We start from the raw sequence: 12,950 nt of genomic DNA on the forward strand, positions 1-12,950 counted from the left end.
TTTTATTTATTTGTTTAGTTCCTAGTTCTTTCTTTAATGTGCTTAATCATTTAAAATTTTGCTTATTTTCTATTTCAATAGATATATTAACAGAAATTCTCAGGACTCTAAGGGCTGAGGTTGTGGCTTAGTGGTAGGGCACTTACCCAGCACATATGAGGCACTGGGTTTGATCTTCAGCACCACATAAAAAAATTTAAAAATTAACAAATAAAATAAAGTTAAAAAAAAAAAAGTTAAAAAATTCTCAGAACTCTAAACTTGTTCTTTGTAATATGTTAACATCTTTTATGGTAAACTTTTCCTCATATGTTTTTACTTTTTTCTTTTTTTTTTTTTTTTTTTGGGGGGGGGGGGAGTGTTGGGAATCAAACCCAGGGCCTTGTGCTTGCAAGACAAGCACTCTACCAACTGAGCTATCTCCCCAGCCCACCCTCATATGTTTTTAAAATGTTGGCTTCATCTTCAGGATTCATGTAATCTGGATTAAAGAAGGTGTTTCTTATGGAGTTGTTCACCCTGCCCTGCCCTGCCCTGGTTCCTGTACTGGGCATCAAACCTCGGGCCTCACACATGCTAAACAAATGCTCTACTACTAGGCAATACACCTAGTACTTTATAAAATTTTGTTTTCAAACAGGATGTTGCTAATTCATCTAGGTTGGCCTTAAATTTATGATCTTCCTACTTCCTCAGTCTCCTGAACAGCTGAGATTATAGGCATGTGACACTGTAACTGGCTAAGGGTCTCTTTTTAATTTATGATGCTTGTCTTGAGGGTTCTTGGATTATGCAGATGAAGTAAAGAACCAAACCATAAACTCATGAGAAGGCAGTCCTATAGTTATAAATTATTAGTGGAGATAATATTTTTTTTTCCTATCCAGAGCCCATGTTGAGATAAATTTCCTTGTTCCTATCCTGTGCTGTTTGTTCAAAAGATATTGGCCTTTGACAGTCCAGACTTCATACACTATTTTAGTTCTCATTATGTATACACTAGCATGAATGTTGTCTCTCATTCTCATATTTAACCTTAGTGACCAAGAGCAACAAACCTACACAACAAACTGAAGCAACATCTAGTTTTTTACCATGCTCTCATAAATATTACAGAAACCCTCATCTCCTTCAACATCCTTTTCCCTACTTCATGGATTATTTTCCTCCAATTCTTCTTCCTTTTGACATTCTATGAAGAGAGCACTTATTAACTATGCTGTAGCAGGTTAGAATTCCTCTAGGATCTACCCTCTATTTCAAACCTCTTTATATAGGTAGTTTCTATCTCTTGCTGTATACTTTTTGATCTAATTATTACTTTGCTTGGGGATTTTAGTCTTTCTAAAAGAAATCTTAAAGATTTGTAGCATGTGGGCAAAACCCATAATGGCCACATGTCCAAATCAGTCTTTGTTTTGTCTAGGAGAGGAGATCAAGCAAATTCTGAATATTTGTGACGTTTGTCTACTCAAGTTGATCACTTTCTTAGCTCATCATCTGAGAATCAGAAGAATCATGTATACCAAAAACATATGAAAGAAAAGCAAATAAGAGAAATCAAGGAACACCTAAAATGGAGAATTTTAAAATATGGTTCAAAGCATACCTCTATATCATCTTTAAAGATGGCTGGGGCAGGCTTGTATTCTGGATCTTCCACATCCCTGTTAAAATTACAACAAATGCTATAATTATTTTAACAGATATGATTTCTATTTACAGAACAAACAAATGAAATTTCACTGGAAAGATGTTAGTTTAAGAATCAAAATGAAATCTGTTTTCTAACTAGAGTAGTGCAAGCCATATCATGAATGCTACTATATGGCAAGTAAGAAAAAAGCTAGTTCCAATTTATTCTTACTCCCAACTTCAATTTTAAATGTGCTATTATTAACCTCGAAATGTCTCCTATATTTTTCTTTTGTGAAGAATAGAAAGATTATGTAAGGCCTTATAACAGGATAGTGAACAATATCATCTTTCTCTGCAACTGTTATATTTTTGCCTTTCTTTTTCCCTCTTAGTCCCTAAAATTTTGTGGACTAGTGGCCATGAAACACTACTAGAGTGAAAAACATGAAGGACTCATCAAAGGAACAGATATGGTTGGGTGAGGTGGTGCAACCTGTAAACCTGAAGACTTGGGAGGCTGAGGCAAGAAGTTCTGCAAGTTCAAGACTAGCCCAAGCAACTTACTGAGACCCTTTCATGAAATAAAAAACAAAAAGAACTGGGGATATATCTCAGTGTAGACCTCCCTGGAGTTTAATCCCCAGTATCAAAGGGATGGTGGAAAACAGTATGGGCTGGGGTACAGCTTAGTGGTAAAGCAGGTGTTTAGCATGCATAATATCCTTGGTTCAATCCCAGGGACCAAAACCAAAACTAAACATCCAATCTGTTCCTTACCCTACTTTGTATGGTTAACTACTAACTTCTTGGAGTATTATGGGCTCTTTGAGATTTTTAACTTCAATTAATTCTTTTATTTCTACATCATTTAAAGATAAACCTGACTGATATAGACTATGCTGAATTGAACAGAAGACATGCATGGAGAATTCATGATTCTGAAATGCACATACCCATCCATAAAATCATTGGCTCTCTGTTCAGCAGCAACGGCTTTGTCATCAGGTTTTCCCACTCTTTCTAAGAAGCATAATGCTGGGTCTGCTCGGATAGTGTTATATTTTTCATATCCTGGGAGCGTCAACAATTATAACAGAAAAAAAAATTGAAAGAAGATAGATGTATAAATAAGCATTCTCATATTTTTGTGGATGATATTCCTGAAATAAAGGGACTATATATTAAAATGAAAAAAGTTGAATGCTTTCTAGAAATTATCACAAATATTATATGATCTGATAATGATTATCTATAAAAACCTAGATGAAAGTTTTCTGTTAAAAAGGAAAACAGAATAAGCACTATATACACACATATTTCATATAGTAAATCTTTTTGAGACAGGAAATTGTGTAAGATGTACATCCAAGAGAGGCAGGTCATGAATACACCCTCTCATGAGGGAATGTAGTGACTGATGCACCTAGTTGGATAGTATTATCTTTCTAATACAGAATATATTAAAAAGTGTTATAGGAATAAAGCTATAAGGGAAAATCAATAAACTGACAACTATTTGAATAACATTACACACAGAAGGGGTTCCAACCTACCTTACTTCTTACTTACCATGTTTAAAAACCCCTATAAGGAGAGACTTATCAGCGTCAAAGTCCCACCACTCAGCAGGAACTTCTGAATGGTCTGGTTCTGGTACCCAAACATCAATATCACTTAAAAAAAAAAAAAAAAAAAAAAAAATCACGGTAAGGCACAATGAATTACTTTTTGCGGTACTGAGAATTGAACCCAGAGTGCTCTATCACTGAAATACATTTCTAGATCTATTTATTTTTATTTTGAGACAGGGTCTTGATAAAGAATGGACTGAGAGATGAGATTCTCCTGGGTTAGCCTCCTGAGCAGCTGGGATTATAGGTGTGCCACTGCATCTGGCAGATATAATTATTACAAACAAGTAAAAGAGGAGGCAAAAATTTACACAGTTTTGAAAGCACTGTGATTTTTAAGAAAGATTAGGATTATATTGCATTGATATTTTTCATTTTCATAGATACCACCAATTAAAATTATAAAACTACATGTTAGCAAAAAGGATACCAGAAAATGAACTAATACTGTTAACTAGATGGAAGAAATAAGTTTCAAAAAAGTTTATTATATAATTAAGGAATCATATTCTTTTTACTTGTAACGTGTAGAAAAAGGATTTGATTGGAAAGTTATGTCAGCCAACAACTTGCTAAAAATTATCTGGCTGTAATATGTCATTTTCCATAAATAAGACTGAAGTCCTGAAAGGGTAAATGAATTGCTTTACACTGCAAAACAAGATGTTTTTTCTATACCACTTTTTGCTAAGAAAATCAAAGAAAATGATAAGATTAGCTATAAATAAACACAATATTTATATGCTATAAAATGAGAATAGAGTACCATGAACTATAATAATAAATTCATAATGCTTTGGAAACTTGGCTGTTTTTTCATGAGTAAGAAAGAATTGTAACACTGGCTAATTTTGCAAACGTAATTTTCTTCTCCTGTGCCCAACATTTGAAATTATTATATTCCCAGAAAGCTTTTCCAAGTACCACATATAGTATCTCTAAAAGAAGACATATGTACAGACGGGCTGAAATGTTCATTTCTTTTCCACAGTCATTTAAATCACTGTCTCTTTTAGACTAGCATGTGTTTGTGTTTAACAATGATTAGCAAATAAGTATCACCAATTCTTATCTATTTACAGTTTCTTGTATTATATTCAATTGTCAACTAAGGGGTAGAGATCAAATGGAATAAATTATTGCATAAAATCAAATGATAGTTGACAATTATCCTATTTGATATTCATGAATTATCAGTTTTGTAGAATCAGAGATATAATAAAATACAATACAAAGTATACTGAATAGAATTTCATCTGTCTTGTTAATATATTTCATAAATTGACTAACAAAAATCTACAGATTTAAAGAAATGGGGAATTTCCCATTTACAATAGGTTCTATGACAAAAGTTCATTTGTACATTGGCTGTTGTTGTGTACTCAAAATAAATTTTCATATAAAAATAAACTGATAAATGGTGCACATGTTCCTAGATTAGGTAAAAGAACTTCATGTGTCACCAATAAAATACTTGAAACAAAAGAAAATTACAATGAAAAGAAAGACTTAAGTTTTATAAATAATAATAATTTACTTTTTATTTTTCACAACTACTTTCCCAGAAAAGTTTTTGAACCAAGGAATATGAGAAATAGGTAGAGACCTTTCTCTAAATTTTTTTTTTTTTTTAAAATACTGGGGATTAAATTCAACCAAGCCCCTTTTAAAAAACATTTTATTTAGAGACAGGGTCTTGCTGAGTTGCTTAGGGCCTTGCTAAATTGTTGAGGCTGGCTTTGAATTCACAGTCCTCCTGCCTCAGTCTCCCAAACTGCTGGGACTACAGGCGTGTGCCACTAGCTTTTCTCTACATTCTTAAAGCAATGTGTCAGCACTTTACTATACCTGTGTTTGTTTTAAGGTGATTCACAATTAAAATTTTTTTTGCCTTACTGCAAAAAAAAAAAAAAAGAACAAAAAACAAAAACTAGAGAAAAAGGAAGAATGACTTTTCTTTACCTATAATATGGCAAAAATAAAGACATGATGAGATATCTGGCTAAAGGAGATAGTTATTTTTGATTACATTCCTTACTAGAACTATACAAAACATTATCACTGAAGAATAAATATAGGAAAGAGGAAGAACACAGAAAACAAAATCCCAGAGGCAGGGGAAAGTGGGTCAGATAGTTCCCCTTGCCAACCATCAGGTGGCACTCTAAATTCAGAACACAGTGATACCTGAGGTAGAAAGTTCCTATTTGTGAAAAGAGTCAATCAATGCAACCCAACGTTAGGACTTAGTAAGTTGTCAGCAAAAAAGGACATGAACTAGATGTATATCTCTTGTTGACTTCTATTCTTAAAATACTCAGCTCATACGTTTTAACCTGCATAAGGATTTCTTAAATTTTCCCAGGATAGATCATTCATTTAAAACATGTTTAAACAGCACTCACTATGCCAACAATGGCAATAATGAATTAAATCAGATGCCCTTTGTAAAGAAGTACCTGCAATACTATGTGCTGAAGGCTAGGACATGATAATCTGAATTTGTGCCTAATTCAGACTTGAGAAATCATGAAAGGCGGAGCTAATGACAGGTGAATGAGAGGGAGAATCAAAGAATGGGAATTAATTCCTATTAGAATATGAAGACTTGGAGGCAAGAGGAATCAATCACGGCATATTTGAGAAATGTGAATCTGAAGTTCACAAGAGAGTTGTGGGCTGGAGATGCAGACTTGGAAGACATCAGCAAAGAGATTAAACAATGAAGCCATAGACAACACCCAAGATAAGTGATAAGAATAGAGGGCCTATGGGAAGAGTCTGAGATTTAAAAGAAAATAGAAAATAAGAATGAGAAGCAGGAAGTTAAACAGTATAGGAGAATGGAAAAGGCACAAGGTGTTCAACACAGGTAAAGTAAGGTAAACACTATGGCATATCCATAATATTTAGCAGTAAGAATGTTGGTTAACATATTGAAGTGTGTGGTAAAGTTAGGAGGTAGAAACTGCTGCACGAAGCATGGAAGAATAAAAGGAGACATGAAATAACAGATATTCTTCTTAAAACAAGTTTAGTTGTGAAATCAACAAGAGCAATAATGGAGATATCTACTGGCTCAAAGTGTTTGCGTGTGTGTGTGTGTGTGTGTGTGTGTGTGTGTGTGTGTTGGGTGACTTAAATATGGAAGATCAGGAAGATACAAACGTTAAAATTCAATGAGAAGGCTTGGGTTGTAGCTCAGTGGTAGAGTACTTGCCTGGCATGTGTAAGGCATTGGGTTCAATTTTCAGCACCACATATAAATAAATAAATAAAGGACCATTGACAACTAAAAATGAAATGAGAAAAAAAAAAAAAAAAGGAAATTGTTCCTTACAAAAAAATCATGAGAGACCAAAGAGCAGTAGATTAACCTAAAAAAGAAAGAATGAAAGATGAAGGGATAATCCAGAGAATAGTCCCTGGGAAATCATGAGCAGATCAGACATGGTCAGGCCAAGGGAAAGTAGTCAATTAGTCAATAAATATTTAAGTAGTACTTAGTATGTCCCAGATTTTAAGGCTTGAAACTATAGTGATTAATAAGACAGATAATTCACTTAGTTCTAAGGAGCTTAAATTAAATAGGAGGGAGAAAGATGATATAAAAAAATAAGCACAATTTTTGAATATTAATGGTATTATGAGTCAGATAAAATGAAGTTAAGTAGTGGTAACTAACTGCTGGGCTACTATAGCTGTGGTGAGCAAGGCAGGTCTAGCAGAGAAGGCAATCCTAGAGAATTGAATAATCTGAAAGGGCAGTTCTAGGGAAGATCTGGAGTGAAGATAGTAGAAATAGGAGAACAGCACAGAATGAGGTTTGATATTGGAGGAACAGAAACACCAAGATACCTGGAATATACTGGGTGAAGGGCAGAGTGAAGGAAGAGGTCAACGGGAGTTTGGCTTTTATTCTGTGAGAAACAAGAAGCTCTGGAGGGTTTTAAGAGGGGTGCTGTGACTTGATTATTGCTTTGAAAAGATTTCTCTGGCACTGTTTGAAGGATCAGCTTTAGAGAGGGGGAAACAGAGGCAAAACAATCAACTGAATGTATGCCAGGATGATCCAGGAAAGAGAGTAAAGGGAGAGGGGAGGAAGGGGAAAGAGAGATGTTTCAGAATAGAAAGATTACCAAAGGAGAAAAGTTCTTGTAAGATAAAAACAGATGAATTATAAGCCACCAGGTTTACCCAAGTAGGGAGAGCATTTCTACAGTATCCTGAAGGAAGAATAAGTAGACATATATGCAAGAAGAACTAAAGGTAACTCTCACCTCACTGCTTCATGAAATGTATAGCAAGGTCATTATTGCAGGTAGGATCAAAGGAGGGTTGAGAAAAGAAGGTGCGAGATGAGCCTCATAAGATGTGGGAAAGTGAATTTATTAGCCATAGTGGTTAAAAAGTCTGTGCTTAAATCTCATTTGATATGAGTACATTCCACAGGGTTTGGTATTTTTTTCAACAATGTTTACCTGCTTACAGAATGTGAAAAGTAAAATATTTGGATTTCACCTGAGCTGACCTGAATTGCACAGGTATGTAAAAGAGAGGGAAAGGCAGGCAAAAGGAATTGAGGAACTTAGTTTAGGCCTAGAATCCTGGACTATAAAATCTAGGTTGAAAGAGAAAAGAAGGGGCATGAAAATGGTAATAGCCCAGAAAAGTTAAATTTAGATTTGGTAGCAAAAAGCTAAGGGAATTTCTGTTTGAAAGCTTTCCTACATTTTTTTCTACAAAGCAGGACGGATATCAGTTGCCAAGAATGAGTAGGAGGTTAAAGTATGAAGGTTCAAACTATAGCAACACACACACAAAGAGATGTTTCTGAAGCGACGAATGCGTCAGTCAATACAGTTGTGTATGCCTTAATGACATAGAGATTATAAATCATTTTTAACATTATCAACCCACCATATTGTTGTTATGATTATAACTTCTAGTAACAAAGACAATGATGAGAGTAATACAAAAATGGCAATGAAATGGCAAGGGTAAATCCAAAGGTTGGAGAATTTTCCTACTTGTGAATTTCCCTGAATTAGGGAGTCACTTAACATACAGTATAAAGTTTGCTTCATTGTGTTAGTGGAAAATGAATATACATATTATTTACTTTACCTTGCATCTACTCCATCAAATACTTTTTGACACTCATTTCCAATGACTTCTTGCTTTAGGTAATATAGCATTCTTACACGAAGCAAAACCCTGAAAACAAGAAAAAATAGAAAAGGACAAAGATGATTCACTTTAAAAAAATTCATAGGACTGGGGTGGTGTTCAGTGGTAGAGTACTTGTCTAGCATGTGTGAGGCAATGGATCTGATTCTCAGCACCATATTAAAAAAAATTAATGAGTACAATAAAGATCTATCAACATCTAAAAAATATATTTTAAAAAATTAATCTACAGGGTTAAAGTTAGGAAGGAATTTGTACATAAAATTGGGGGGGGGGGGGGCTGGTGGTGATGGTTCTGGTGATCAAACCCAGGAATGCTTTTGCACTCAGTTATATCTCCAATCCTTTTTATTTTTAAATATTGAAGCAGGATTTAAGTTGCTAAGGATGGCCTTGAGCTTAAGATCCTCCTGTCTCAGTCTCCCAAGCTGCTGAGATTATAAGCATATGTTACCATGCCTGCTGAATATACATTTTTTATAATGAAATAATTATGTAAAAGTAAATGAATCTCAGGCTGGGGTTGTAGCTCAGTGATAGAGCACTTGCCTACCACATGTGAGGCACTGGGTTTGATCGTTAGCACAACATAAAAATAAATAAATAAAATAAAAGTATAGTGTCCATCTACAACTAAAAATATATTTAAAAAAAAAAGAGTAAATGAATCTCATTACTATCAATATACGAAAAGGTTCTCAAAATCTCCACAATCATTATTATTATTTTTCCCTTAAGAGATAATGAGTTCATCTAAAGGCCAGTTCTATTTATCTGTTGGTGAAAACAGTGACACAAAGGTATCTTGATTGCTGAAGATACATGATAACAATTACTAGCAGAATTAGTCTTAGACAATGCTATCTCTATATAATATGTTTTATGATTATTGATAAGTTAAGAAAGGTAAATCTTAAAGGAATGTTATTAAAATACCCCACTACCTACTTATTACAGTGGTGTTTTATATGTTTTTTGTAGCCTTCATCTTGAAGTAGCTGCTCAGGATTATATTTTCGAAGCCATTCTGCTTTTTGTATATCAAATGAACTTGTTTGAGTCTTCACTTTCTTCCCTTTTCGACCCCTGGGTACAGGAGCTGACAGGCCTGTTAAAATGAGAAGCCCATGTGAAACAAGGAAAAATCTGTATGAAGAACTACTATATGAAAGATTTTTTTCCATGCAAGAAATTTCTGGAGACTTTTTGAGGTTTGTACAGGCTATATAGGAATTTTAATATTAACCTAATCACATCAGGATGATGGTTTTACACATATTAAAACAATATCCCCAAATATCTAATAATTCTATATGTCTAATTAGAAAGATCATTATGATTTGTTTTGTTCCCAAACAGGTTCCTTTTTTTTTTCTGCACATAAAAAGCACAAGATCAAACTTATCCCTTTGTTTTACTTTTCTTGCCTAGCTTCTAAATGATAGGATTGCCTCTTATCTTTCAAAACTGATTTTACTAACAACATGGATTAGGTTAGCCACCAGGGGTTCCCATTCAAGATAGCTAAATCCATTTTATTTCTTGAGATTTTTGTTGTGAAATATTTAAAAAATAAAAGTAAGTATTCCTACTCATCATCATATTTCATATTTGCTTCTGAAGTCCCAACATAGTCTTCTCCTACCCGATTCATTCACTCCTTCCCAGAGATCATCACTACCTTGACTTTGTTTTTTTCTTCCATGCCTGTTTACACAATAATTATATCTGATGAAGAGTTGTGTAGCATCTAAGTATTTAAGTATTTAGTATTAAGGGCACTAAATTTAAGTAGTTAGCATTAAGGATTATATTACACACATAATCCTACAACAAATTTATTGTTCTAAATATTTTGTTTGAGATTTACCCAAGTTGATTCATGAAGCATTAATTCATTTATTTTAACTGCTATGTAATAATTTATTACATGAGTATGCCAACTCATATTTATTAATCTTCCATGATATATCACTTGTAATTCTTCAAAATGGCTAATAATGCAGTTTTGACTTTCCAATTCTTTTTTTACTTATCTTTTCCTTAACATACTGCAGTAGGTAGAAGCTCCACTACAATGGTAAATGGAAGCACCTGTGTGGTTGATCTTTTTATATTTCAAGATCATTTTGTTAGATGCAATATAAACTCATACTTGTTATATGTTTATCCCAATTAATGTCTTCCAATTCTACAGTGTTCTCTCTTAACGTTACTAAAACAGTTTTATATGACAAATCTATATTTTCAAAGCTTCTTTAAAGAGATTTTAGCAAATCTCTTTTGTTAAATCTTTATTTTCAGCTTCTTGTTGGTGTCTAATAACATCTCTTTGAAGCTTAAAAACACAGATTTTTCCCTCCCATCTGACAATTTTTATCTTTTCACAGGGAGAGACAAAGTATGATTACACATGATTCCCTCCTTTATGGTTTTTGCAGAATGATAGTTTTATATTTTAATCCCTTGTATTTTCACTGGTTTGGAAACTAAACAGTGCATATTTAAAAAATATATAGAAAATCTAAAATCCATAGATATTCTAGACTTATAATCTTCCTCACATTATTTTCGCAGATTCACCATTCAGTTCAACTATTTTTTACTTCTACTACTTGCTCATTTATAACTTATAGGAGGTTTGTTTGTGCTCTCAATTTTTTTGTTAGCGTCTTATTCCTTCAAAGTTACAGTACAGTATTTAAAATATCTCACTGAAATTAATGATTTGAATTAATGATAATTCAAAAATAAAGTTTTTCCTTTCCTCCAAGTTCATTCTAATGGGTTACTTTTAGCCTCTATCTTTCATGTGAGAGACATTCATCAGATGTCTGATATCTTTCATTATGATTGCTTTTAAGAATAAAGATCAAAAAGGTAATATGTAGTCTAAAAGTGTTGTCTGTTGAATGTGGGATCACAAAAGAGCAACTGATTGGGATTTTTTTCCTTAGATAATGGTTTGGCAAAATTCACCAAAGAAAACTGATTATCTTACTTGAGTACTGATTCCATAAATCTAAGGCCATAAGATTTTGCATTTCTAAGATCCCAGGAGATGATGATGTTTTTGATCCACAAACCACATTTAAGGTACTCAAGATGTATGTTTGCTATGATCTCATAATTCTATTTTCTGATATCTGCTTTACTAAAACATTTGTTCATATGTGTAAGAAAGACTATACAAAGCTGTTCACTGAAACTTGTTTCTAATTTTCTAAAATTAGAAACCTAAATGTCCATCATTAAAAAGGCAAAACAAATTATGAAACATTCATATTATGGAATACCAAACAAGCTTAAAATGAGATGGATCAAAATGAACAAAAATGGAAAGGCCTCTAAGACATATTGTAAGGTCAACAACTTACAAACTGATACGTATTTGACAAAAATAAGTAAAACCCAAATATCTACCAAACTGATAATACTGGCATTTTCTGAAGCTAGAACTTTGAGGGTAAAGACAAATGCTACCTGCAATGATTTAATATTTTATAGGAAAATATGTTAAGCATTCCTTATATAACAAAAAAAAAATTTTTAAGAAAACAAAAGAATGTTTTTACCTAGATGATTTTGCAACTCTCGTGTCTGCCCATCTTCAGTTGGAGTAATGAGATCCCATATGAAACCTTTAATTTTCTCATCTCCTCGGTAGTGAACAAGGCAATATGCCAAGAGAGCTCGGCAAATTATTTCTACATCATGCTCATTTAGCTGCCTTTTAAAACGTCCATGAGATAGAATCTCTCTCCATCGGCCCCACCTAGTTAAAAAAGGTAGTTACATTGATATTAAGTAAAGTTCTAGGAAAAAAAAAACAAAACAAAACAAAAAAAAGCTCATAGGTAAAGGGCAAGGAATAAAAATAAAAAACTAACCAAAATCAAAACAACAACAAGCAACTCTCTTATTAATAAATTTTGCTAATGTTGTTGTCCTACATGTGTTAATAAAGAGGAATAGTATGGGAATTTCCAGTATATTTTATTCAATAATGGATTATAACATTATCTACTTTGTATTACTAAATATGCAAATTTGAGAACAAGAAGATAGATGTGATAGTAATAAATTTGTAGTTAAAAACTTAACCTAACTCCTCATTCTCCAATTGAACATTTGTTCAACACAGAAATCCTGGATATTTAAAAAACAAATCTTATTGATTCTAACAAGATAAAAATCACTGGAAAACAGTATATATTTTCTAACTTTATATGATGACTTCAAATAAACATTAAAAATAATATTTTACCCATAAACTAGCAAGTTTTTCTCTACTCTGAAGCATTCAGTTCTTCCATAGCCATTGGAACGATCACAGGGTCTCCGTAGTTTGGGTTTTTCATCTCCTTCACTTTCAGCTTCAGATAATTCAGCCAACTCATCTTTTGTGGCACTAAATGGTCTTGTTTGCTTCCTAATTCTTGGAGTGTCAATAACCAAGCTATTCTGTAAAATTTAACAGCTATTACTTGA

At 33.2% G+C, this 12,950-nt stretch overlaps 1 protein-coding gene across 12 annotated transcripts in view; it reads right to left on the reverse strand.

The window, feature by feature from the left end:
- Chd9 (chromodomain helicase DNA binding protein 9) overlaps window positions 1-12,950 on the reverse strand; it is a 237,933-nt gene that overhangs the window by 40,766 nt on the left and 184,217 nt on the right. For all 12 annotated transcript variants that reach the window (XM_047530062.1, XM_047530061.1, XM_047530063.1 and 9 more), the window contains 7 exons: window positions 12,727-12,923; window positions 12,035-12,234; window positions 9,408-9,567; window positions 8,397-8,486; window positions 3,208-3,311; window positions 2,592-2,709; window positions 1,610-1,667 (listed from right to left, as the gene is read on the reverse strand). In XM_047530062.1, the coding sequence (XP_047386018.1) occupies window positions 1,610-1,667; window positions 2,592-2,709; window positions 3,208-3,311; window positions 8,397-8,486; window positions 9,408-9,567; window positions 12,035-12,234; window positions 12,727-12,923 (927 nt within the window). The remainder of the gene's footprint in view (window positions 1-1,609; window positions 1,668-2,591; window positions 2,710-3,207; window positions 3,312-8,396; window positions 8,487-9,407; window positions 9,568-12,034; window positions 12,235-12,726; window positions 12,924-12,950) is intronic.

Source organism: Sciurus carolinensis, chromosome 16 (genome assembly GCF_902686445.1).
Source record: "Sciurus carolinensis chromosome 16, mSciCar1.2, whole genome shotgun sequence".
NCBI lineage: Eukaryota > Metazoa > Chordata > Mammalia > Rodentia > Sciuridae > Sciurus > Sciurus carolinensis.